This window comes from Mustela nivalis, assembly GCF_964662115.1.
Source record: "Mustela nivalis genome assembly, chromosome: X".
In the NCBI taxonomy this organism is placed as follows: domain Eukaryota; kingdom Metazoa; phylum Chordata; class Mammalia; order Carnivora; family Mustelidae; genus Mustela; species Mustela nivalis.
Genome location: NC_139040.1, coordinates 121813800 through 121841772, shown reverse-complemented (window position 1 = coordinate 121841772; position 27973 = coordinate 121813800). Strand labels below are relative to the sequence as shown.

At 46.5% G+C, this 27973-nt stretch overlaps 2 protein-coding genes across 2 annotated transcripts in view; both read left to right on the top strand.

Moving 5' to 3' along the window:
• Positions 1-27973, top strand: part of CA5B (carbonic anhydrase 5B) — a 124537-nt gene that overhangs the window by 212 nt on the left and 96352 nt on the right. The window lies entirely within an intron of this gene.
• On the top strand, positions 44-27230 carry LOC309856625 (uncharacterized protein). Its single transcript, XM_082717948.1, is given in 10 exon segments — positions 44-158; positions 639-695; positions 5359-5553; positions 15115-15149; positions 15151-15313; positions 17096-17150; positions 20076-20173; positions 21004-21062; positions 22044-22199; positions 26435-27230. Coding segments are annotated over 10 exon segments (1554 nt in total). The 5' UTR covers positions 44-76; the 3' UTR covers positions 27089-27230.

The following is a 27973-nucleotide window of genomic DNA, read 5'->3' as shown; positions in this document are numbered from 1 at the left end:
CTTGGGCTGGGGCCTAGGGGACGTGACGTGATTAAGCGAGAGGACGTACCCGGCGTGAAAGGCGTGGCGAGACGTAATGGGACGTAGCCAAAATGGCAGCGCGCATGAGTTTCTCCCCGGTACAGAGTGGAAGGGTCCGCGTTCAGGGAAACGTTCGGGTAAGGTCGGGCGGCGACTGGAGCATGAAGAGTAGCGGGTGCGCGTAGCCCACGTGGAGCTGGGACACGCTGTCGGTTCCGCGAGAGTGGCCGCCGTCCCTGCCGGGCTTTTCTGTAGAACGGAGAAGAGGAGGCAGGGAATCGCTTTTTCCCTTTTCTAATCCTGTGACTTCACTTTGAGGGTCATGAGACAGCTACCTTTCTTTAGGGTTTTGCCCATGTAACGATAGAATAGCTGTGTCAGAGACTTTAGGAGGTGGGGAAATTGCAGTTCCAGAAACCGAGGCGTAGCAGGCTGAGACTCACATCTGCATTGTTGCTCTTCCCCCCGCCGACCATGCCAAAAGCTATGGACAGATTCATAACCACCCCCAGAGAGCAGGGGCTCAGTAGCATAGCTCTGATACATGAGTAGCAAAACTCATGTATCTGAGTTTTCTCTACTAAGTTGTCTCCTTTTTCATTTGTGCTCTACCCCAGATCTGGAGGGAAAGAACCCGCAAAACATGAGCGTTTTGGTGGCTCTGATTCTTTGTGGTGAGTTAAAAGCTACCGTTTGGAAGCTGCCGGAAGCTTGTTATTATCACTGCAGTTCCTTCTCGTTTATTTTTGCTGAGAAAGCTTGAAAAATACCAAACGATGACAAAGATGTGTGTACACCTAAATTTGGGTGGAATTAATTTTCTGTCAGTCCCTGAAAGTCAAAGTACTTTCTGTTTTCCTTTCATCCCTTACTGTGAATCTGGCCATCTCCTCTCTGCTGAAAAGTCTTCTGGAATATGGAGGAGAGAAGTCTGGTATCTCTGGTAAGAGATGCTGCCCCACACCCTACCCATAAACTGCCCCTGCACATCCCTGAGAACTGTCATTGTTCTCAGCTTGCTTTGGAGTTTAGAGTGAACCAAAGTTCACCACACCAACCCTCCCTTCTGGGTCTTGGTAAAGAGCTGCACTATTCTTGAATATTTTGAAAACAGAAATCTCTCTAACCTCATGACCTTTGCTGAGCACCATAGTTACCCTGGAAACTCTCTGCTAGACTTTTTCTCTCGCTCTCCCCTTGTACTTCAAATCCATAGGATTAGCAGGAAGACTCTGTCTTCCTTTCCCGCCTATTCCTTTTGCCAGCTTGTTTCTCTCTTCAGTCATTCATCCTCATTCTACCACCAGCATCATCCAGCCATAAAATCACGGGGTCTTCTTCAACAACTACTTCCCTTTCTCTCCTCCAGTTGAGTGCCAAATCCTATGTTTTTTACCAAAATGACAATCTTTTGAATACAAAGAACATTGATGCATCACTACTGTCACCCTTTGGTTCAGAGCTTCCTATCGTCTCACTTGGGTTACTGGAATTTCATTTCAGACTCTCGTGCCCAAATCTGACCTGTGGATGTCCCACCCAGAACCTGGCTGCCCAGTGCGGTCCTCATCTCAGTTCACGGCAGCTCCATCCTTCAGTTGACGAGGCCAAGAATCTTCTAGCCATCCTTTACTGCTTTCTTTCACGTCTTACAGGCATTCTCCAAGATAGAGCCAATGCCAAACTTCTCACCACTTCTGCCATGGCATGTTTTGTTCCAAGCGCCTGGATTATCCTGAGGGAGCTCCCTGCTGCTTTCTTGCTTCCTTTCCCAGTTGGTTTCCAGTAGGGCAGCCTGAGGGATCTTTCAAAAATATAAATCAGATGGTGTCCCTCCTGTGCTGCCAAAACTCCATTGTGTCCCGATTTCACTTAGAGCAGTGGTTTTCAATCAGAGGTGATTCCCCTTTCCCAGGGACATCTGTGGCATCTGGAGACATTTTTGGTTGTCCCAGTTGGAGGGAGGGTGCCATTGGCATCTAATGGGTAGAGGCCAGAGATGCTACTAAACATCCTACAACGTATAGACAGCCCCCAAACAGTTACCTGGTCGAATGGTAGTATGTCATGGTTGAGAAACCCTGATTTGGAGGATAAAACCTTTACAATGACCTAGAAATCTACATGATCTGGCATCCATGACCTCTCCACCTCTCCTACTGCCCTCCTCCTAGTGCACTCTATTCCTACCATCCTGCCTCCTTACTTTCCCCTTGTGTGTGCCAGACACGCTCCCACCTCAGGGTCTTTGCACAGGCAATTCCCTCTTCCTAGAGTACCCTTTCTCCTGACAGCCCTATTACTAATTCGTTCATTTCCTTCAGTCTGTTGCTCAAATCTCACCTCCGTAAGGCCTCCTTTGAGCAGCTTATTTTAAATGCAGCGCCTCTTTCCTGGTGGCACTTCAAATTTACCTTATTCTGCTTTATTTTTCACTGAGTATATTATAATGTGATTGTCAGTACAAGTGATTTACATATTACACTGCTGTTTATTGTCTGTCTTCCCCAGTAGAATATAAGTTCTGCAAGGGTAGGGACTTGGTTTTATCCTCCCCAATGATCCTAGAACAATGTCTGGCATTTAATAGATGTTTGATTGCTGTCCTGATGAATGAAAGGATAAAAGAATGATGGACTGAATGAAGGATGGTTGAAGGAACGTCCTTGTCACTGACCTTCCCAGCTCTACTCTATGCACTCCGTTCCCTCCTGTGCTGTGCACATGGGGTCATCAGAAACCATCCTGTGTTTATGGAATAATACCTAAGGGTCTTCCAGTCTCTTGGAAATTGGTATTCTTCAAATCAATCTCATATCCCCACCTGGCTCCATGCTTCAGTTGTGTCATATGCATCTGTTGGGGAGATTGACATAAAATTAACCATCCCAGGTAGAGAGGCCTGGCACACATTCTCCCTCACAGCCCTCACAAGGAACCAACCATACTGGCACCTTGACCTCGGACTTCCAGCCTCCGGGACTGTGAGACAATAAATTGTTGTTGTTTAAGCTATGCAGGTTGTGGTTCTTTATTACAAACTGATACACTGGCCCTAAGACCTCACGTAGGGATTTAGGCCTGGAGGCCAGGCACTTCCCACTGGTCCCCTTGAATGTGGTGGCCATGTATTGTGGACTGAATGTTTCTGCTCTCCCTACCCCCACCCATATGTTGAAGTCCTAACATCCAGTGGGATGGTATTAAGAGATGGAGCCTTTGTGAAGTAATTAGGGTTTGATTAAGGCATGAGGTTGCCACTCCAGGATAGGATTAGTGTCCTTATAAGAAAAGGGAGAGTCCAGAGCTTGCTGTCTGTCCATCCTGTGAAGGCTTAGTGAGAGGATAGCTGTATACGAGCTATGAAGTGGGTTCTCACCAGGAACCAACTGGCTGGAATGTTGGTCTTCGGCTTCCAACCCTTAAACCTGTGGAAAATAAGTCTGTTGTTGAAGCCACTCGGTTTGTGGTATTTTGGTCCAGCAGCCCAAGCTGGTTAACGCATCGTGCATTTTCACTCCCTGCCTTGAGTGTGTTCACCGGCAAAGTGATGCATACAACAGAGTGCCTGGCACCGGGCTGAGAGGCCAGTTCTTGCCACAGGGAACTCTTGCCACAGTTCACTTGGCAGTGCTTGTGCTGACACATGGAGTGTTGCTGGTTATAAAGGGTTCCTCCTGGAGCCCTCATTTGTTCCTTCCAGGGCAGTAATGGGAAGTAGCTGCTTCCTGCTTTCAGTGGACACAGCTCAGGGTTTTTTTTCTCTACTTTCCCTTGGGTCTGGCCTTCTTTCTTCTTCCTCAGAGTTGGCATGTATGAGGTAGCAATACGGTGGGGAAGATCTAGTTTACAGTCAGGTAGTAGTGAGGTACATGAAGAGGAGAGGGTAAAGTGAACATTTCCATTTTTGTTTTTAAGATTTTATTTATTTGACAGAGATCACAAGTAGGCAGAGGCAGGCAGAGGTCGGTGGGGGGAGCAGTTTCCCCAGGACCAGAGAGCCTGATGGCGGGGCTCGATCCCAGGACCCTGGGAACAAAGTTCCAGGGGTGCCTGGATAGCTCAGTCATTAAGTGTCTGCCTTTGGCTTGGGTCATGGTCCCAGGATTCTGGTATCAAGCCCTGTATCAGGCTCCCTGCTCAGTGGGAAGCCTGCTTCTCCTTCTCCCACATCCCCTGCTTATGTTCCCTCTCTTGCTGTGGATCTGTCAAATGAGCAAAGTCTTTAAAAAAAATTAAATTAAATTGGAAATTGGAAATAAAGTTCCAGTACGTAAGTGACATGTGTCTTCAGTGCCCCTCAGTTTCTCTTTTGTGTCTTTGGGCCCCTCTCCTTCCCTGGCCACCACTGCCGGACAGTTGAATGGCCTCTGATAGGCCGAAGGCAGACTCTGAGGAGTCCTGAATGGTTTCCCTTGCCATATGATGTGCATTTCCAGAGGCTTCAAAAGGGAGAAACTCATGGCCTGCCTGCAAGTTAGAGTTCATGCCTTGTTCTTCTTTGCATGGCAGCACCCAGCATGGTTCCCAGAACAAAGGAGATGACAATGAACATTGAAGTGCAAACATTTACTGGCAGAATTCCCATCCCTGTGACACTAGCTTAGATTTGTCTTTGCGTTTGGTCCTCTTTCAGATCTGGCAGTGCTTTAGGGGCCTCCAGATCTTACAGGGAGGGGTATGAGGCCCTTGTCTGCAATGGCAAGCACTGAAAAGTGTTTGGAAATGTGAAGGACCCCACAACTGGGTGAGGGAGGCATCTAGGAAGAGCCTTTCATATGGAGCAGGAACGGGCTGGCAATCGCTTCCCAGTCTGGAGTTCTGGAAATCGGGATCCTCAAGTACCTTCTGGATCAGGTGTGGGGCTACAGGAGGCGCCCTGAGCGGGGTGAAGAGGGCGCTGGGCTCTCGTGAGCGCAGGGGCAGGGGAGGCTTCTAGGAAGGGATGCTGGAGAGGTGGAGGGAGGCATTCACCAGGCACAGGGGGAGGAGGAGGAGGGGTCCAGGGAAGGAGGAGCATCTGCACAAGCCCTGAGACCAGGGGGCACTTGGGGAGTGGGAAGAACCAAAGGCCGTGGGGCTGGTGTGCAGGCAGGAGTGGGAAGTGGACATCACAGCAAAAGAGTCTGTCCTGGAGTGACCAGTGAGTTTTAGGAAGAGGAGTGGATAGAGTATTGAGTCATTCCCCCTCCGCCTGCACCCCCCCAGCCACAGCCCCAGCCCCAGCCCTGCCGTGTGGACGGATCGTCTGCGTGCAGTTGTCCCGCTTGGAGCTTTCCACCCGACGGTCGGTCTCTGTTGCTCACAGCTTTGCCTCCTCTGTCCTCCTGCTTCTAGGTTATCAGGTTCCTGCAAGTCATCCGGGGGCCGGTCCGGATTCCAGGCTAAACATGGTGGTGATGAGTAGCCTGAGGGTCGTTCTTCAAGCCTCTCCATGCAAGTTACTGTGGAGAAGATTCCAGACCCCCAGGTTCGTGCCAGCGAGGCCCTGCAGCCTCTACACCTGCACATACAAAAGCCGGAACCGAGCCCGTGAGTACACTGCCGCCTTATGGAGAGCAAGAGGTGGGGGCGTCTGGGGGGGGCGCAGTCGCTGAAGTGGCCGACTCTTGGTGTCGGCTCAGGTCATGGTCTCGGGGTCGTGAGATGGAGCCCCGCGTCAGCTCCACACTCAGCTTGGAGTCTGCTTGAGAGTCTCTCTCCCTCTGCCCTTCCTCCCTCCCCGCCTCTGCCAGCCCTGCTGGCCTGTGGTCTCTCAAATAAATACATGTTTAAAAATAGTGTGAGCGAGAGACTTGGTGCGATATGACAGTCACATGTGTCCTGTGTTTACCTATATGGTGCCAGTGACATTCCAGAGTGGGACTGTGTGCCTTCAGAACCGTGAGAATAACTACTGGTTTCTGTTTCTCTTCTAAAATAAACGTGGAAAATTCTTTTTCCCCGGGTTTGTTGACATAGACTTGCCACCTGACATCATGTAGGTCGAAGGTATGCAATGTGCTGATTTGATATGCATATATGTTGTGAAATGATTTCCATAATAAGGTTTGTAAAGCCCTTTTCTTGACTAATTTTAACATTAAAATTAAATTAAAAAATTAAAGTGATGTTATACAGAAATAAGTTTAGAGCAGTGTCCCAGTTTCAAATACTCTGGAACCAATTCTGAATCGTTTTTGTTAGCGATGGTCTTCTTACAGACATTGATCCACAGACGGCCAGTTATTTCTATGAATCTTAACATTCTGGAAGTTGCATGTTAATGTTTGTAAACAGGTCAGTAGCTTCACACTCTGGAATGTTCTTTCTCAAGTCACAAATTGTAGGGTTCATTCTCTTCGACCAGCTTAGCAGTGTGGGCGCTGCTGTAGACGCAGCATATGGAGCGAGGCAGCCGATGGCCTTTCCTGAACGCTTTTGCATCTCGTTCCCCTCCTGAGGTACCAGTTCCCTGCCCCGTCCCTACAGTGCAGCAGTTGTCCAGCAAGGCACTGCTGACATGGGGGGGGGGGGTGTCATTCTATGTTGTTGTGGGTAGGGTGTGCACTGTAGGTGTTGAATGACATTCTGAATATCCCTGAGGAACAAAATAATCCTGGTGAAGAACCAACAAAATGATAGGAGGAGAATAATGTATGTGTTAGTGGAAAGAGGAGTTTAAAGTTCAATGAAATGGCTTGGAATAGTTGATATATTTCCCACTTTTCTCCACGAAGTAACACACAGTTAAATGTTGGCTTCCTTCAACGTTCCGGGTTTCTTAACTTTTCCTCCTTTGGTTTCCTCTCTTTGACCCTGTAAGAAAGGAATTGGTTAGTAATGCTAATCGAGCTAAATTCATTGTCCTAAAACTGCTTCGTAAATATATTTTCATTTTAGTTTATTTTCTTTTTTCCGACATTGTGTTTTCAGAGTAAACTGGCTGGCGTCCTGAGTTTCTAGTTGCTGGGTGCAGCTGCCTACCAGCAGATCCACCTCCTACTCTGGCGGCTTATTCTCAATATTTGCGTTTTGGGGTCTGAAGCTTAAATTGGGAAAAAAAAAAATAGTCATACTTGCCTAGTTACTGAAATTGTGTGTGAGTGTGGTAGTTTTCCTTGATTTTTTTTGTTCGTTTTTACTTAAAAATGACATTTAAAGGTATAAAATTCAGTAAGCTAATGTCTTCAAGATAGTTTGCTTCTTTCAGTATTGACAAACCCAGAGAGTCGTAGCTTGGGGCTGTGGGGGCTTCCCTTGATTCACTTCCCACATCAGACAAAATGTTTCTAACTTACTAAGGAAAAGAGGTAATAGCTGTGATTTGATTTGGCTTTTGGCATTTTTTTTTTGCTGGGGAGAATTTATGGTCTCTGCTGTCCTGAACTACTGAGCATTTCCTGTTGCTAAATCCCAGACCTCCTGCTGATCAGTTGTAAAGACAGTACACAGTAAAGACAGTACACATCGCTTCGTGTCTGGCAACTTACTACCCCAGCAGAAGGCCCATTGTATAGTCGTGACCCAGAACAACCCAAGACCTTTAAGGGTTAGAAAAGATAACCTAGAAAGTCCTTCGCTTATGCCTGCCACTCGGTGAGGACGGTGTTGGCAGATCCTTCTAGCGCTAGGCTTATCACCGTCACGGTCTTTATCATCGTCACAGGCTCAGTGCCTCCCTCAAATGCTTGGACATTGTTCAGATGGGGTTAAGGAGGATGAAGAGTAGAGGAAGTGGGAAGATATGGCCGATTCCGAAAGCGGCATTTCCCTAGAGCCTGTCTGTGCTCTGGGCCTCACCTCAGTCTCCGCTCCCCGCCTCTCGGGGAAGCATTGTCTGTCCACTCAGATGCCTGTTTGCTGTTATCTCCAGTAGCAGACAGTAAATGTTGACAGTCGTGCATCTGTTACCCAAGGTGCAAATAAAATCAGTTTCGCTTAGTGTATCGTCTGGTGAAATTTAGCTTAATCGTCACATGAAAAAAATATATATTAGGCAGAGATTTTAGGGAAGAAGAAAATAAACTTAATCATGTTAATTTTTAATTTAATAAAATCAACTAGAACGGAAATGGTACAGATTTGTTGTTATTCCAATGATAATCCTAACAATCTCCCTAGTTTTTAAAGGAAAAGAAACATTTTTCTTTTAGGACAGCATGGAATAGAGTGGCATTGTATAAAATCTAGCCACTGGACCCATGTGGGTATTTTCACATAAATGTCAGTTTATTATAATTTTATGGGCACATGTTGCTAGTGCTTACCATATTGAAAATCTCCATCATCTGAGAAAATTCTATTTGACAGGACGGGTCTGTATTATAACTGAAATGTGTTAGAAAGTTGTTCTGTTACTTCTCCAATTAATTTTGAAGGACAAAAATCCTCGAGAACATTAGTATTAAAAAGTTTATTTTGCAGTGTCTTCCCAAGAACTCTGGTAATCCCAAAGTAATATAGATTCAGGATGGGTCAGACCGAGTCATTAACATTCAAATAACCTTGAGAAACTGTAGGCTGATAGAGAGCCCCCTAGAATTGTATTAATAGCTTCGGAGGTGTCAGCAGCAACAAGGAGCTAACAAAAAACCCGGGAACTGTGAGCTCTAGTCTCCTGGGGCTAATAACTCCATGTGAGTGTGTGTGCGCGCGCGCGCTGGGCTTACCTGGGCTCGGCATCAAAGTGCCTCTTACAGCCCTCGTGCTCTGCATTTGGTCATTCTGTGATCATCCTTAACAGTTCATATGGGAGGGGGCTGTCCTGTGTATCCTTTCACGGTGCTCAGCTCTAGGCCTACTAAGATGCTCTTCAGTTCGATGAGGAAATCGCATATCGAGAGAAAGGACAGGAAGAGGGCAAGGCACGGGAGAAGAAGTCAACGAGGATGTGGAAGAATAATGTCCAGTGGGTAAATAACGGGAGCCACCACTAAGAGCCATAGAGGCAAGTCTGTGTTTTCCCACAACCACGTTAAAAAAGAACAAATAGGGGCCGCCTGGGTGGCTCAGTGGGTTAAAGCCTCTGCCTTCAGCTCAGGTCATGATCCCAGGGTCCTGGGATGGAGCCCCCGCATTGGGCTCTGCTCAGCAGGGAGCCTGCTTCCTCCTCTCTCCCTACTTGTGATCTCCGTCTGTCAAATAAATAAAATTAATAATAAAAAAAAAAAAAGAACAAATAGTATGTCAGTTACATCTCCATAAAACTGAAGGAAAAATAAATTTGTTTGTTTATGAAATTCTGTACAGGGAATATATATTTTACCTGTGAGAAGTATTGAGATAGTTTGCATTCTTTATTTTGTATTAAGTTTTCAAAGCCCCGGGGGTGTTATAGATATTCGTGGCATATCTCTCTTGGAATGACGAAGGGGTATAGCGTGATAAGACCAGAGTTTGGGAAGATTGAAGAAAAAGGAAATTGAGGTAGCTGAGGTGGGTTCCTAATAGGAAAGCCTTGGTATTAGACGCAGATTAAGACATGGCATACAGACTTTAACACAGGAACAGCGTGATGAGTGGTGATTTAGGAGAACTGGTGAATGGCAAAACATAGTAAAGGGTATTGAGATCAAGATGCATGGTATGAAGTCCAGGGTGTAGGGGCCTGAACTGGGCTGCTGGTCACGGGCAAGGTGAGAAGGAGAGAAGCCTGAAAGATCCTTACAGAAAATATAACATGATCCATAAGGTAATAGGAATAAAAATGGAAGACTGGAACCTTCCAGTCTCTCTATCTTATATGTCCAGTGAACAGGCATTGATTAAGAGCCCCAGATCTTCTTGGGGTTTGTACAACACTGGGAGAGGCAGATCATTAAGCACACATGCAAATGATGATTACACCTGTGTAATAAATGTTTTGAAGAAGAAAGATCAGAGTGTTAGGATTTTTTTAAAAAGAGGGTTCATCATATAGTAAGAGGGTACTCAGAAAGGTGAGGAGGTGACACTCTTGCTGAAGAGGTGACAAGCCAATAGTAGGAGCCAGCCCTGAGCGGAGTGAGGGGAAATTGAGTTTGGAGGAGGAGCAGGAAGCGAGGGGCTAAGGCTGGAAGGTGCTTTCTATCATTCAAGAGTTGAAAGAGGGACCCCCTGAGGCTGGAGACATAGGGTGGTACAAACACAAAATAAGTCAACACCAGGTCTAGTCCTGTAAATAGGAACTAGAACCGAGCACGTTGTCGCTGTGGAATCTACAGGGATTTTGTTGCGAGTCCGCAGTGTAGAAGTGACCCCTTCCTAACAGCAGTGTGGCTCTGCTTGCCGCAACGGTGTTGGGTAAAAATCACTCTTTCTGTTCATTTCACTTTCCCCATATGAGAAGAACCTGAGAATGAAGGTACTATATTAATCAGAACACTTAATCCCCTTCCTATTTTGAGGAAAAGTGGGAGCAAAGTTCCAGAACACTTCAATCTGTGTTTTATTAACGTGGAGGGAGAAGGTGAGAGTGTTGGAGAGAAAAATTTTTCTTTCACTCTTAGAAGTTCTAACTGGTCTAAGAATTAAACTGACATGAGACAGAGCAACAAGAGAAAAGAAAAACTCCAAAAGTTTAATTACATGCATGTGGAGGCCCAATAATAAAACTGTCATCCAAAGAAATGACCAAAGCAGGCAGCATTTTTACTGTTTAGAGGAAGAAACAAGCACTCCGTGGGGAATTGGCAGGACAAAGAAAACGTATTATTCAGGATCTTCAGTTAGTAAGGAATTCTCAACAGAGTTTGGGCTGGAGTAGCAAATTAGTAAAAGGAACAAGGGTTACCTGTGCAAGCTTCTTGGCTCCAAATTTCCTATCTCTGGTGACACGGTTGTCTCGGAACCTCCTGGTGCGGGAAGGGTACCTTTCATGTGGGAGATTGATTTCCGGCTTTCTGGATGCGAAGGGGATTCCAAATGTTCTTATACTGGCTATTTCTTAAGTAATTTTAATGCGAAATAATAACCCGAAGTGGCGCATTTTGGGGTGACCTGCCCTTGGTACCCACAGAAAGAAAGAGCAAAAATGGGACTCTTGACTCACAACGGTTTATCTTGCAAAACAAACCGTTGGAGAAAGCTGGCTTCACTTGTGTGGTCACCTTAAAAGATAGTTTCTGTGTATTTATGAGGTCTATCTAGATTGCTATCGCGTATCTTTTTTCTTTTTCTTTTTCTTTTTTTGAATGGAGAGAAGGGTTGGGCTGGATAAAAATGCTAAATAAGCAGATTGCTTTTATTGTCTGTGCAGGATCCTCTCCCTTGATTTGAGAGCACAGCTGCTCTGCAGTGGAAAACAAGTGAACTTGGCATGCACATAGCTTCTTACCTTCTTTTTTTCCATAAAGAAGAAAAATCTTTATCAGCATGGAAACAAACTAGTGTTTATGTCTTAAAATAACTTGGTGGGGGCCTGATCTGGGTTCCCAGAGGAGCAAGTGGTGGGGGAAAGGAAACCTCGAACTGAAGTTGTGAACCAAAGGGCAGACATTGATAGGAGCGTTAAGGTCACAAAAGAGCAACGAGGGAATAGGTCCGGTTCTCTTGGACTAGTGTTGGCATGGGTGAGGGTACATTCTGGGCATTTCCTGAATGGAGTGTGGGGGACGAGTCAGTCAAGGTGAAAAGAGGGATCGTCTTGGGGATCTGCTTGTTAGTTTCCTTCTTGCCTAGTCTTTACGGGAGACCTCCCTGAGTTGGTTTTGAAGGGTGTGAATCCTGAAGCCCGTAGCCACAGTCGGAGTATCTGAGACGGGAAGGTGTCGCAAGGTGTCCTTGTGTCGGGCATCCGTACAACTGAATCAGGACTGTTGACTTGTGTTAGAAGGTGGGAGAAGAACAGTAAAGCTTCCCCCAAACTGGAAGGCACTTCAAGGCTAGAAAACAACAGGGCACTCCGTACAGTTTATATCCCCAGTTTTATTCAGAGTTAACTTACTGCAAGGTATCAGGCAGGTGACTGATGATCCAGAAGGGGCACCGCTGCGATTTGCAAATTCTGAACGTAGGTCCGCAGATTTTATAGAGTGAGGGGACTCTCGTGGGGCACGCTTGTGAGGTCTGAGTGTTCACGTGCATTCAGAGGGTTTGCACGCACCTCATGGGCAGCTAACATTTACCAGACGTTGTGGCACCAGCTGTGTGTCAGGAAAAGAGAGAGACTGTGTGTTATCTCCAATGGATTCATGGGAAGCCAAAGCAAACCTCAAACATCCTGGCCTTGGCTGGCATTTCTGAGGTATGGATATTAATCTCTAAGAGGCCCGTAACATATAACCCCAAGACAGGTCAGCAAACAAGGTGGAGGATGACCTAAGATGGAGTCAGTATTGTCAGCACCCCTACAAGATGCTTTCTGATTTGCATTCTAATTAGATTATTATATTAAAATATTGTGCCAGGCAAATGCATTTCTCTTTTAGGTTTCTGAAACAAAATTCTTGTTCTCAAAGGAATAAGTTATTTTATACTAAGAAAATCAAGAAAAAACACTGGGTTTGGATCTCTCCAAAGAGAAGATGGTACTGTTTTATAATAAGAAAAAAAAAGAAAGAGACAGAGGGAGGTGGGGAGAATACTTTGAGTTTGCAGAGACCATGGTTTCTCAAGTTCATTTGCATTTGGGGGTGTCGTCATAATTCTGTGCATTAAAATGTTTAGCTGCATGTCTGGCCTCTATCCACTAGATGTCAGTAGCATTCCTTTCCAGTTGTGAAAACCAAAAATGCCTCTAGACATTGCCAAATGTCTTCTAGGGGCAGCATCTCTCCATTCGTTGAGAACCAGTGGTCTACTCTATCTCATTTTTATCCTACCCCAGCCCCCCAAAAAACAACCACCACCACCAAAACAAACCCATAAGGCTCGGATTTTTGATTTACAGATTTTAGCAGCTACCCAAGCAAAACAAATGTCTCCTTTGTAAAGGTCATCCAGAGGCAAGTTTCTGGGTTTTGTTTTTTTTTTCTTTAATAATGAAAAAAGGTGCCTTGGAGCACCGGGGTAGCTCAGTTGTTAAGCGACTGCCTTTGTTTCGATCCTGGGGTCCTGGGATTGAGTCCCCTTCCTGCTCCCTGCTTAGCAGGAAGCCTGCGTCTCCCTCTCCCACTCCCCTGCTCTCTCACTTTTTCTCTCTGTCAAATGAATAAATAAAATCTTTAAAAAAGAAAAAAGGTGTCTCTGTGAACCTGCTCTACAGAGTGGGTTGACTGAGTAGCAGCTGCCTTATCATTTTCTCAGATCCTTACTCTCACTCTTCATGGTGGGGTGAGGCTCAGAGGATCATTGGTAATGATCCATCTCAATAAATATTTCTTCTGTCTCAGTTGCTCTGGTCCTACCCATCTGGGGTGCTTCTAAGAGGCAGCGGACTGGAGCACCCCGAGTCATGCATGCCGTTCCGTCCATCTTGCGTGATGTCTCAGCAGCTGTCAGTGTTACAGGAAGTCCACCGCGATTTCTCAGAGACTTACCAGGAACAACCGGTGCTTGATTCTTGATGGGAAATCCGTGTTGGTGGTGGGCGGCGTCTGTGTGGGGCAGATTGTGCACGCACACCTAAATCTGTAATGGAGTGGGAGCGCTCCTCGTCAGTTGCAAACTCAACAGGAAGAAATCGATTTTGCACGTGGATATTCCTCCCACTGCCCCTTTACTATTTCAGGACGAGGAGGGAGCACTTCCCTTCTGCACCAGCCAGAGCCGGGCCAGTGAGACACAGTTACAACCTGGGCAGGGAGAAGCCACTATAGTTCCAGCTCCCAGGTTACTCTGTGGACTTTGTGTTTCTAAAAGCCTTCTGGGCTTCCTCCTTTCCTCTGTAAAGGAGCATTCCTCTCCTTCGTTCTCTGCACTTGTCTATGGTTTTGCTATAGCTTGCTTGTCCCAGATTCTAATTCTCTGCTTTTCCCCTTCCCCACCAAAGCCCCATTTTTTGTTACTGGTGAAATGACTGGGAGTGTTAGTCGTAAGGTTAGCCTATCTCCAACTAAGAAGTAGTGACTCCTTTTCCTCCCCAAATTCATCGGTACCTTCCTTCATTTTTCCAAAACCCTAGAGTGTTCCCCTCACCTCAGTTGGAAGCCTATAATGTTGCATTGTATAAATAATCCAGAAATCTTCAAAACTATGAGCTAAATAATTGACTAATGCCCACACACCTTTATTTCTACTAGACAAGCAATTAAGAACTTAGGTTTCTATTTAAAAAAAAAAAAAAACTTCTATGCAGTATGTTTTGATGTGGTTTTGGAATACAGGTGAGATTGGTGGGGTTAGGTCCGGAGCTGACAACCAAGAAAGAGTTCTTGAACGTCTTTGGTGCAAAAGGGTGGTTTTATTAAAAGTACTGAGACAGGACCCGTGGACAGGAGGAGCTGCTGCCCCAGGGTTGTGAGGGGTGGCTGGTTATATACTTGGGAGTTGAGGGAGGTAAGGGAAAGGGAGGTTTTCCAAAGAACTTTCATATGCTAAAGGCTCACAGGATACTGGAGGCCTTGCCATTGTCAAGTTCAGGTTGTTTTTCCCTGTAGCAAGGCATTAACATCAAGACAGTTGGGAGCTTCCTGGAAGAATGGCCCACGTGTCCCACCCAGGAGCGGGATGCGGGGGTTGCAGGGTGTCCCCTGTGTTTTGTCCTTAGCTGGCCTTCTGTTCCCTCATCACTCGGGTGAACATTTGCTTTCCAAATCTTCTCCCTCCTCTCTCCCTCTGGCCTTTGTTGGAAAGAAAGTTCCATTAATTTGTATTTGTATGTGAACCTGGTCGGTGGTCGGGGCTCAGAAAATGATCAATAAGGAAAAGAAACGCATTGGAGAACAGCCTCCTTCCACGGTGCTGGTCTGCCCGCGTCTTCCTGTCCTCAGGAGCCCGGGCAGCGCTTGGTTCGGGTGAGACGAGAGGATGGACTGAGCGCTCCTGGCTGGCAGAGCAGCAGGCTGGCGGCTCCCGTGCCAGGCGCTCTCTGAGCGGCCTCTGTCCCCTGCTTCCCTGTGGCCCCTGAGCCCTGAGTGGCTCCTCCCTGAGACTTGGATTGCGTCCCCTCGCACACCGCAGCCCTGAACTAGCCCGGTGTGTGATCCCAGAGAGCGCACGTCCTCACGATGGCCCCGCTGTGCTTTCTCCTAGTGCACCCGCTGTGGGAGACCGTGGACCTGGTCCCGGGGGGGCGAACGCCAGTCGCCCATCAACATCCGCTGGAGGGACAGCGTCTATGATCCTGGCTTAAAACCGCTCACCATCTCTTACGACCCGACCACCTGCCTCCACGTCTGGAATAACGGGTACTCTTTCCTGGTGGAATTTGAAGATTCTACAGATAAGTCAGGTGAGAGCCCGACCTGGGGTCTTGTCTGGCGTTAAAGGGACAGCCTGGTGTAGCACAGGCCACACCACGCTGCCCCCTCTTTGAGCAGTGGCGTGGGACTCACTGCACTGAGCTTTTCTTTTTTTAATGTGGTAGTGTACATGTTACACGAAATTTGTCACCTTAACCATCTGTAAGTATACAGTTCGGTAATCAGTCCAGTCACACTGCTGTGCGACCCACGCTCCCATTCGTCTCCATTACTCTCCGTTTGCAAAACTGAAACTGTGCCACTTAAACAGTAAATCCCCATTTTCCCTTTCTCTCAGCTCCTGGCTATGACCATTTTACCTTCTGTCTGTGAATTGGCCTACTGGGTACTTCATATAAGTGGAATTACACAGTATTTGTCTTTTTATGACTGGCTGATTTCACTGAGCATAATGTCAGCAGGACTCAGCCATACTGTAGCAGATGGCCGAATTTCCTTCTTTGTGAGACGGAATGATACTCCCTTATATGGACAGACCATATTTTGCTTATCCGTTCACCTGTCTGTGGGCACTGGTTGCAGCCACCTTTTGGCTGTTGTGAATAATGCGGCTGTGAACATTGTCCATATATCTGCCGTGGTGTTTCCCATTGGTACATAACCCACGTGGAATTGCTGCATCATCATTAGAGGTTTTTGAGTATATGAACCATGTCCCTTCTATTTTCGTGTATGTTTTCTTCTGGTATACGTGGTATTTCCTATTAATAGATATGTATCGGGACACCTGGGTGGTTCAGGTGTCTGCCTTCAGACAGGTCATGATCCCAAGGTCCTGGGATCGAGTCCCACGTCCGGCTCCTTGCTCATCGGGGAGCCTGCTTCTCCCTCCGCCTGCATCTCGCCCTGCTTGTGCTCTTTTTCTCGCTGACAAATAAATAATAATAAAATCTTTTAAAAAATCAATATGTATCTATGTATAGATTCTGTATTTGAAATTTTATTTAAAGTTACGTATTTGAATTTACTTTTATTTGAAACTGTATATGTATTGATTGTTCATTTGAAATTTGTTCTCCGTGTGTTGAATGAGTGCTAACCTTCCTCTGCTTGTTGACATTACAAAGAGCTTCTGTATTAAATAGTAATACAGTTTAGCCAGATTTTATATGATAAGATTGCAGTGCAGAGCAAAAGGATAGTCAGGCAAGAGTAACGTGTATATTTTTTGTCAACCAGTGACTGATTTATTTATTCTGTATTTACCGAGTGCCAGCCATGTGCCAGGCCTTGCACTAAGTGCCAGGAATACTAACTAGATTCTTGACCTCCTAGCATTCAAAGTCTAGTGAGAGATGCATGCATGAAATTAGAAGCATAAAGCAAGTGTAATTTGAGAAGGGGTTTCTAAAAGTGCTGTGGGACCACAGAGGAGGGGATGATGGAGACTGCTCAGAGAAGTCTGATGATTTCAGCAAGGAGGGGTATCAATTCAAAATGAACAGACCTTTTAGAATTTCTTTTGGGGCGGGGGGAAGGAAGAGAGTTTTATTCGAGCCCAAGTGAGGACAGCTGCCCAAGGTACACAGTCTCCAGAGTACTTCCAGTAAAGGATCATTTGAGGTAGGGCTAGATACATTTTATATACATAAGCGGTTGTAACATTTTTAAGAAGTTACAAATTATTAGACAAAGAACTTTTCAGGAAGTTGCCGCCCTTATCTTAGGTTTCCAGTATATGCAGAGCTATATGATTTTAACCTCTTGAGAACCAAGGAAGTTTCTTACTTTCTGTTATCTTTTGTGTTCAGAATGCACCTTTTTGGTTATTTTATTTAACAAAGCACATATAGCACATGCTGTGAGGTATTGGCTGAGTCATTTTGACCTTGGTAAATGTTAAAGCAGAGCTTCCCTAGGAGCCCAGGAGCAGGATCCACAAATATTAAAAGTTGAAAATTTCCTTTATCAGGGGACATTTATCTTGGCTATTGAAGGATGAGTCGGAGTTTTCCAAGAGGATTAGAAGGGCATTGGAGATGGACGGAAAATCATGTGCAAAAGCAGATGTTCAGAAAATGGCCAAAAACAAAGTGGCCAGAATGCAGATTGCATTTTGGGGAGAGACAGGAAGAATGCTGATCACTGATGCTTAGGAGGGGAGATGGAAGGCAGGTTCCTCAGTACTGGTTAGTTTTACGTGACACCGTGACACAGCATGTTTTCATTTAGTTCAGTTGCTTTATTTTTTGAGATTCACCCAGTCAGTAGTGTAGGTCCACAAGGTCATATTAATCCAAGTGTGAGATGGTGGGAGCTCACATTAAGGCTGTAAGAATTGAAGTAGGGAGAAAGCACATTTTTAAAAAGCATTTTTAAAATAAAAGTGTCGTGAACACACTGTGAAGGCACACACACGAATTGTGTCCACAGGGTCAGCCCTGTCCAGTCCTAAGCAAGGTTAACATAATTACAAAGCAGGTTCAGGATTCCAAACTCAGTGACATTTCCCCACATGGTGGACTTGGCTTCTCACCTTTCACACAGAGCAGGACAGAAGATGAGCCACACAACAAAGAAGATAACCCAGGGGGGCAGGAAGTGAGGGAACCAAACTCAAAGTTAGGCTGTGGGCAGGGAGGTGAGAGAAGGCAGCAGTGGGCTGTCCAGCCCGAGTCAGTGCTCGGCACTCACCGCTTCTATTCAAGCCCCCAGAGGATCTCTGTTCTGTCGGAGATCCATCGGGCACTGTGTGCGGCAACAGGGGCCTTTTGTAAGTGGTCAGACATCCGCAGGTCTTGTCTGAGGCATCTGACTGTTGGCTGCAAAAGTCTTTTCTTTCTGAAGGGATCAAACCAGTCCTGGGCCTCTGCAGATTTTTGGGCCTCTGCTTGTTAGGAGGTCTGGGGTATCATCAGTTGGTGCTGGTCTCGGTGACCTCTGGTGGTTGCAGTATGCTTAACTGCCTGTTTCACTGCTTGACACGGGCCCCTGCTTGACGTGAGTGACTCCATCTTGCTATGTACAAAAGCAGTAGGACTTGGAGATGGGACTCATCGAGTGAGGAGAAAGCAACGTTAACCACATCCTTGAGTCCTCTCACTTGGGAGGCTGGGGGGATGGTGATGCCAGAAAGGTCACGAATGATGGATGAGGAATACTTTTTGGGAAATATAGAAAGCACATAAGGAAATAAACAAATAAAAATTTATAACTTTTACCCTATTTAATTTTAAATATTACATTAAAAATAGAAACGTGTTGAGTGGTTATCCATCAAAGAAGAATTGTGTCAGTTCCTGTTTAATTTCCATAAGGAGAATCTGCTTCTCTCAAGATAAGCATCTTTGCTACTTTTGATGCCAGTGGATTCGGATTTTAGTATTTCCTGCAAATCAAGATGGGAATGAGCAAATATTGATCCCTCACTGAAATATTATCCACTTTCCTAATAAAAACTTCTTCTCATCAAATTTTTTATTTCAAAGTAATATTAATTGTTGCTTCTGCATTAAACCTTCCTCTTTGTTTCTGTTTCATTTTGCATCAGATCATCATATGCTTTTCCCACTGGCTTTATTTTACGTGAAGAAACATGTTTAAATACTGTAGGTTGAATAAGGCAAGAGATTTCTTTCGGAGCAATCCTATAGGGTCGGGCATTAATCCTTTTTATAGTGTTTCGGCTGCACTTAGTGCATCATAATGCAATCAAGTTTCAAAGCTTTGAGGATACAGCAGCTGGAGGAAAATTGTTTAGCTATGATAGCAATTTTTTTAAAGATTTTATTTATTTGAGAGAGAGAGAACACAAGCAGGGGGAGGAACAGAGGGAGAGGAACAAGCAGGTTACACAGTGAGCGCGGAGCCCAACACGGCTCGGTGTTACAACCCTGAGATCATGACCTGAGCCAAAATCAAGAGTTGGAACACTTAACCAACTGAGCCACCCAGGTGCCCCTATGATAAGGATATCTTATAAAGGTTTTAAAAAAAAAAAAAAACTTACCAACTTTAAATGTATTCTAGAATGGAAAGATCGAACATTATGATACTGTTATTTAAGAATATTGGGATCAGGGCGCCTGGGTGGCTCAGTGGGTTAAAGCCTCTGCCTTCGGCTCAGGTCATGATCCCAGGGTCATGGGATCGAGCCCCACATTGGGCTCTCTGCTCAGCAGGGAGCCTGCTTCCTCCTCTCTCTCTCTGTCTACTTGTGATCTGTCTGTCAAATAAATAAATAAAATCTTCTTAAAAAAAAAAAAGAATATTGGGATCAATACACTGGTAAGATAAGCCATGCTTATAAGACAAGATTGTTACAACTATATTTCAAGTGGTATAAAATGGTGTTGTCCAATATGGTATACATAAGGCTGGTGTGACTTTTAAGCACTTGAAATGTGGCTAATATAATTGAAAAAATGGATTTTTAAGACTTTTAAGTGTGGCTCCTACAGACTTGAAAATTACCTTTGTGATTTGCATTACATTTCTGTCGTTGGCACTGTTATAAAAGGATAAAGGCAAATAATGGTTAAAAGGTGAGATCAGTGAATACATTCAGAATGGCATAAAAAGATAAAGCAAACAGCTATGGGAAGTGATCCGGAAAGGAAGCAATATTTATGAGTGTTCTGTGACTATTTGCTAAGTGCTTCGTTTATCTTCCCCAGAGGTCTTTGATGACGATACTATCATCTCTATTTTCCAGAGGAAGTGAAGCCCCCTGAAGTTCACTGATTTTGCCAGGTCACACAGCTGACTGCTGGAGAACTGATGGAAAATCAGCAAGGCCTCTGAGCTCCTGGAGACTTCAGCAGGTGCTGGCCTCCTGCAAGGTCTGGAGGTAGAGTGTTTCCTGGGCGCCCCAGATTTGTTTTCATCAGGTACAGTAAGACGGACAGACACGGGAATGACTGTCATGCAAGAATTGTATCCTACCATCCCTAAAGCCGAAAGGCAGGGCCACATGGGGAAGCGCCAGGGATGGCCAGGAGGCAGAGGGAAGGAGGAGAAATGGTGGCTGAGAGCCCATTGTGGTCCTGGGGGAAGGAGCACACAAGGCAGCATAGAGAGGCTGTCCCCTGGTTGTCTGCCCCCTGGTCCTGGGGCGGGTGGGGCACGGGGACCGTGATCGGGCGCATCAGTGCTGATGAAGTTGCTGCCCGGGCTCTGGATTGGTTGGTTTCCCTACGAGGACGCCCTCCCACTTGTTTGTTCTCTCTTGGAATTACCTCACCCTGGGAGGGGCAGTCCCCCCCAATGCCAGGAAGCCTCACATGTCAAAGCATCAAACACGAACTGGAACGGGTGGTTATTACACTGAGGCTCCAGGAATGAGCCCTTGAGGACGCGGGTGTGCTCTGAGAGCTGGGCCTTAGCATGCCCTGACTGGCTGGGAGAGCTTCAGCCGACAGCGCCCCTGGAGGCTGAGCAGCAGGGAGGGTAGGGGGCCGTGGGGGAGGGCGAGGCTGACGGGGCAGGGGCACCTTTCCCTGCACGCTGTGGGCTTGAGCTTGTCCACAAACCACCTGCCTGTTTGTTTTCTATGTGTTTTCATTCAGTGATGTTAATAACATCCTAAATCGTCAGTTTAAGTGCAGTTTCAGTACTGTAGATTGTTTTTAGGTAATCACCAATTGTCTGATACACATTCTATATCAATAGTAGAGTAACATCTCATTTTTAAAATATGTTCTCATTTATTGTTTGTTAGCTGCACATCATGAAGAGCTACAGAAATTCGTGGATACTGTGCCATCAGTTAAGCATAAGGTAATTTTTTTTCCCCAAGTCCATTGAAATGCCTGTTTCGTATAATCTCGAGTGGAGACACTCACAGGGCACTTTGCGACTTGCCCCGGAAGAGCACTTGCCCCTTAACACGCGTGTGTTGAGAGCGCGCCCGGCCCTGGGACACCTTGCAGGGGCCGGAAGGGATTCTGTGGGTGCATGCTCACCGCTTTGGTTCTGCTGCCCTGCCCTAGCCCTCAGGGAGTCGGGAACCCCGTGCTGTCCCCTCCTGTGCTCCTTCTGAGTCCCTGTGGCAACAGCCAGAGCAGTCCTGCTGACTCCACCTCCGGTGCCGCCGGCGGGGAGCAGAGAAGAGTTGGACAGAAACGTGGCGTGGCCGGCTGTACAGAACAATGACCCACATCCTTCAGAATGGACACCTTTGTCCAGGCCCCAGACTAACTGGCCGTTCCTCCAGGCCGTTCCGTGGAGGTCCACTTCTCTCTCTCTCTCTCTCTCTCTCTCTCTCTCTCCCCTCCCCCGCCCTCCCCACCTCGCCTCCCCACCTCGGTCTCTGTCCCCATGGCCTCCTTCCCTCTCCCTCCCTGTCCGTCTCCCTCTTCCCTTCCCTCTCTCTGTCTCCCCCTATCCGTCCAGGAACTTGACTCCCCCAAATTTGCATTGCGTTTTAGAAAGGAGAATTCTGTCAGGGGACGTCTCCTTGTTCACGCAGCCGCTACTCCCTGCCCGATGCCTCCCAAAGAGTTAGAGGAGAGCACTGCAGTCAGGTCACCGAACGGAGGGAGGCAGTGCGCGGCGCCTGTCCTGTTCCCGGGGAGGAGGAGCAGAACTACCTAGTTAACGACGGGAACGAGGCAGGGCCGTGATTCTGTCCTCAAGTGCCCAGAATTCCTCCAGACCACTGCTGGTCCCTAGACTCCCCTAGACTCATCACCCCGTCCTCTGATTCCTGAGTGACTTTCACCATGAAATGATGACGTGGTGACCTCTTCTCTTGGCCAGGACACCCTTGTGGAATTTGGGTCATTTGATCCTTCCTGCCTGATGCCTGCCTGCCCAGATTACTGGACCTACTCGGGGTCCCTGACTACCCCCCCACTCTCCGAGTCCGTCACCTGGATCATTAAGAAGCAGCCCGTAGAGGTTGATCACGATCAGGTACGTTCTTTCCACATTTCTTTCTGAGGACACGCTAGCCTGCCCCTTTAAAGCAAGGCTGGGCTCCAATTTTGGCATCAGTTGTTAAGATCTCGTAATGCCAATACATGTTTATTGAGATGTGCTAACATATTTTCTCAGTTTGGCCATCAATTTGGAGATACTTCAAATTAACCAGAGACAGGCGTTAAGACCTAGAAGAACATAAGCTTTTTGCTTTAATTTTTGACAGTAATGTGTATTTTGCTATATATGCGTGGTGTAGAATTGCTATAAAAATTAAGATCTTTAAATGGAAAAAAAGGCTGGAAATGGATGTGTTCGAACCAGTTTGATATTTATTTATTATTGAAGTACTGTTGATACGTAGTGTTACATTAGTTGCATGTGTACAACACAGCGATTTGACAACCCCGTATGTTATGCTGTGCTTACAAGCGTAGTTCCTGTCTGTCACTTGACCATACAAGTCTGGTACAAACCCACTGACAGTTTTCCCTGTGCTTTTTCCCTGTCATCCCCATGACTTATTAATTTCCGTACTGGAAGCCTTGTACCTCCTACTCCCCTTCACCCATCTTCTCCTTCTAACCCCCCCTCCGCAGTATTCCATTTCCTCTGCCAACTGTCATACAGAGTTTGTTCTCTGTATTTGTGTAAAAAGCTTTAATTTTCTTAAGAGATACTTACTGTGGAATTTCAAGGTAAGGACAGAGCCCAACAATGTCTACACAGAAATTTTATTCTAAGTCAGAAGTTTTGACTTTGAAGTTTTGGTATTTGCTTTGCATTTAGAAACGAAAGGTTAAGTGGTGGTTACTATGTCAACACACAGAACGTTTAATTCATAAATGAACTAAACTGTAATAATAATTGCTTTCACTTGTTTGTTTTGAAATTTTATTGATTAAAAATTTTTTCCAAGGACAAAAGCTTCTAAGTTCTTTTTTATGAAGCCAAGATAACAGTGAAACCAAAACCCACCATAGATTGGACACCCACTCCCAAATAAACACTAAGCCCCAAAAGTAGTATCTCTCAAGAATATTTAGAAATAAGGAAAGCTAAATAAAATGCCTGAATCTACCAGCACATCACATAGGATTTTTTCTAGTAATGTAGGGATCGTTCAGTATTGGGAATGATACAGTTATGATTAGTCTGCAGCCATACCACCCTGAACTGCCCAATCTCATCTGATTTCCGAAGCTAAGCGGGGTCGGGCCTCGTTAGTAACTTGGATGGGAGGAATGATGTAGTTCTGATTAATAGACTTCAGCCCATTAGCAAAGATAAAGGGAAAGCTCGTATTTTCATTTTCATACATTCCTAAAATGTATTGACAAAATTCATAATGTATTTTTTGTAAAATTTTTAAAAATATTTTATTTGACATACAGCATCACCAGGGGGAGTGGCAGGCAGAGGAGAGGGAGAAGCAGGCTCCCCACCAAGCAGAGAGCCTGATGTGGGGCTCCATCCCAGGACCCTGAGATTATGACCTGAGCCGAAGGCAGATGCTTAACTGACTAAGCCACCCATTCACCCCATTTTTGTAAAATTTTTTAATAAAGCAAATGAAATGAGAATTATCTAAATTGGTAAAGTAGACTGACCAATCATGGTTCAGAAATAACGAGTATGATTAGTATGGAAAGGATAGTTACTAATTAATTAGCATATTAAATACTAAATTGGCTAACTTCTGGTAGTAGTCAGTAGACAAAAGAAGATAAAAGAAATAAGAGAAATATTGGGGTGCCTGGGTGGCTCAGTTGATTAAGCAACTGCCCTTGGCTCAGGTCATGATCCTGGAGTCCCGGGATCGTGTTCGGCATTGCTCGGCAGGGAGTCTGCATCTCCCTCTGACCCTCCCCCTTCTCATTCTCTCCCCTTCTCTCTCTTAAATACATAAAAATCATAAAAAAAAAAAAAAAGAAGAAGAAGAAGAAGAATTTTGTTAGGTTGTTTAAAAAAATGAGAGAAACATTAGTGGAGTACCATACTAATTCATAGATATCAATTCCTTTGGCATATTTAAATCACAAGATAGAATGGAAGAAAGAACCCTACTTATAATGGAAACTAATAAACTAAAATACCTTGGAATGAACTTAAAATGTTAGAAAACTGTCATGTATTCCTAAGGGACACAAAACACTATTTGAAATAAAATTCATACCTTGGTATTAAATAGAAAGATAAAGACACCTTCGATGTCAATTCTTAAGTTGTAATTTTCCAAGGATTGTTTATTCCCCATAAATTTTATGTGTCTCAAAAAAATGTCACTTGTTACATTGTGGGGGGCCTGTTCGTGTATCGTAGGATGTTTAGCAATGTCCTTGGCCTCAACCCACTGGATGCCAGAAGACCCCCAACAAGTTAACAACCAGAACTGTCCATACAGTCTCTGATGTCTGGTGCAAGCTCACCTCTGCTTGAGCACTAACTAATATGTGCTGATCTCTAACACCAACTAATACATGAAGTCCTTTACCACCTAGTGTGTGAAAAGAAACATCTTCAATATGAAAACAGCTTTGAATAAATCAACACATTGCTTTACCAGTAAAAGCGGACGAGTGATGCACTTATTACTGCCTATAGCTCACCAGCAGAAGATTTATTGGAGGATTCTTTACCTACAAAGCAGAATGACATCCATTTGGTTATGCTGAGGATAAGATGTAGGAAATTCTGTAGACATCTGAAAGAAAAATACGTTCTAACAAATCCATACACAGTGGCATTAGGCTGTCCAGTTTCAAGCTGTGACCACCTGAAGAGATACGTTAGGTATATAGGAAGAGTTATTTTCTACCATGAAAAATCTCTTACGAAGAAATTTCTATCATAGGAATTTCTCTTTTAAAAATCATCTACCCAGGGGCGCCTGGGTGGCTCAGTGGGTTAAAGCCACTGCCTTCAGCTCAAGTCACAATCCTGGGGTTCTGGGATCAAGCTCCACATGAGGCTCTCTGCTCAGCAGGGAGCCTGCTCCCTCCTCTCTCTCTGCCTGCCTCTCTGCTTACTCGTGATCTCTGTGGAATAACTAAATAAAATCTTTAAAAAATAAAAATAAAAAATATCATCTACCTGGAGGTCATTCCATAATGAATTTGCCAAAAAATTTAATATCAGCTCATTGCCCTGCACCCGCCAGTTAACCACACCCCTGCTTCCTGAAACATTTGGTATCTTTTTTTTTTTTAAGATTTTATTTATTTATTTATTTGACATAGAGATCACAAGTAGGCAGAGAGGCAGGCAGCGAGTGGGGGGGGAAGCAGCCCCTCCCTGCTGAGCAGAGAGCCCAATGCAGGGCTCGACCCCAGGACCCTGAGAACATGGTCTGAGCTTAAGGCACTGACTTCAGAAAATATTGGGTGCTTATAGTGATCTGAAGGGACGCCTGCACCCCAATGCTTATAGCAGCAATGTCCACAACAGCCAAAATATGGAAAGAGGACGGGTGTCCACCAGATGAATGGATAAGGAAGATGTGTGTGTATATACAAACACCCGCATGCATCGTGGAATATTACTCGGCCGTCAAAAGGAATGATACCACCTACAAGGCCGTGGATGGAACTAGAGGGCATTATGCTAAGAAAAATAAGTCAATCAGAGAAAGACAGTTATCACATGATTTCACAAATGTGGAACTTAAGGAACAAAACAGGAACGTAAAAGAAAGGAGGGAAAAATAAAGTAAAACAAAATCAGAGAGGAAGACAAACCATAAGAGACTTTTAAATTGGAGGAAACAAACACAGTTCCTGGAGGGGGTGGGGCGCTAACTGGGGGATGGGCATGAAGTAGGTCAATTGATGTAATGAGCACTGGGTGTTATGTGCACCTGATCAATCAATGAACTCTACCTCTGAAACTAATAAGAAAAAAAGGGAAAAAACTTCCGGTGCTTCTTCATTAAATTATATTGAGTATATATCTTCACCACTGAGCCATGCACCTCTCAGATCTGTTGCCTGCTCTTGGACTCATCACTAGCTTCTACTTTCTAGCTGACATCCCACCATGGGGAACAACCCAGTAGGATTTTTTTGCATGGGCGTTGCGGGGAAGTTTTCACAAACAGACCAATTCACACCAACGTCAACAGACCTAAAACCTAAGTACTACAACAATTCCTCTTCCTTTAAAAGAGCATTCAAGTGCATTTTTACAATAATGAAGGAGAGTGCCATTCTGCCGGTTTTCTGTATTTTCAGGACCCGATAGAAATGACTACATTTTCTCCCGCTAAGTGTCAGGTACAAACGCCGAAGCAGCCCTCGCGGCCCCTGTGCCTAGAGCCACGTGCCAGGGACATGCAGTGTGATCTGGAGGGTCCGCGGTCCTCAGCAGCAGGCGTGCCCGGGGCATCTTCCCCGTCCGCGGGGCCCGGGCCTGGCTCGTGCAGGGCCCCTGTCCAGGAGGTTCCCCACGTGAGACCCCGCGTGCCGCCCATGCGTCGCGATTTCAACGGTCGCCCCAGCCCGGCGTGTTCCGCGTCCGCAGACACTCGGAGCCCTTGCGGAAGCCGTGTTTCGCCCTCCGAGGCCCCGACGCCGCCGCACCGCCAACATGGGCGGCTACCTGAGCAGACACCTGGGCAGATACCTGCGCACGGCCAAGGCCGCGCTGCCACGCCCCGCTTGGGGGAACCGCTACCTGCGGGCCAGGCCCGGCCCCCACTGCCGCGGCGCGGTCCAGAGCCAAGTCATCTCGGTGCACCGGGAGCGCTGGATGCAGAGCCGGACCCGCCTCCCGCTGCCGCCCCACCTGGACCACCCCCGAGTCCAGAGGGCCGTAGCGCCCAAGGCCTGGAGGAGCTTCCGCGGCAAGTCCCCCCTCCACACCTTCCTGGGGCTGGATTTCTCTAGCAGGCGCGAGAGCTTCGTGAGGCACTGCCTCTGGAAGGCCCAGAACGTCCTGAACGTCTGGAACATGGTGACCGTCAACATCGCTCCTCCTGAGGGCGGCGGGAGCTCCAGCGGGCGCCCAGCCACCCAGGAGCGCCCGCACTCCTGCGCCAAGGACATCCGGCTGAGGGCTCGCAGCCCGGGCCAGAGAGGGAAGAAGAGGAGCCGCAGAGCTCTCCGGTTCGAAGGCCCCCCGGCCAAGAGGAGGCGGCAGAGCCCAGGGGCCAGGCCGTCCGCCTTCAGGCCCGTGTGGAAAGATGGCATGGCCCCTTCCTTCGTGCCCAGGCCTGGGCCTCTGAGAAGAGGCCTCTTCTGGCATCGCGCCGACCAGGAGGCCACCCAGCCCGGGCCCGACCCGCCGCCAGGACACCAGCAGGCCCCAGGAGAGTCACCGGGCCTCGGCTTGAGAGCAGATGAGCGTGTCCCAGAGCCTGGGCCCTCCTGCAGCCTGGGGCCCCCCTTGTATCCTGAGCCACCGCCTGAGACTCGAACCAGCAGTCCTTTTACCCCGCTGACCCCCGCTCGACCCCCGCATGAGTGACCGGCCCCGGCAGCCAGCGCTCACCGCCCGGGCAGCAGCTCCGCCCAGGCCCCAGACCCACCTCCCTTGACCCACGGGGCTGGCATCCAAACCTCGGTCTTCTCCTGCCCTCCCCCTGCCCGCCTTCTCCCTGGAGACACACTTAGCGGGAAGGCCTGCTTCTCCCCTTTTCCCAGTTTCTTGAGTGAAAACAGTGTTCTTCTGTTAGTAACAATAATAAAGTTTTGTTATACAGAGTGTCGTGTTTCTTTCAAAGGGACATATATGAGGATTTCGTCTACACTGAGAATTCTCTGTCTTGGCAC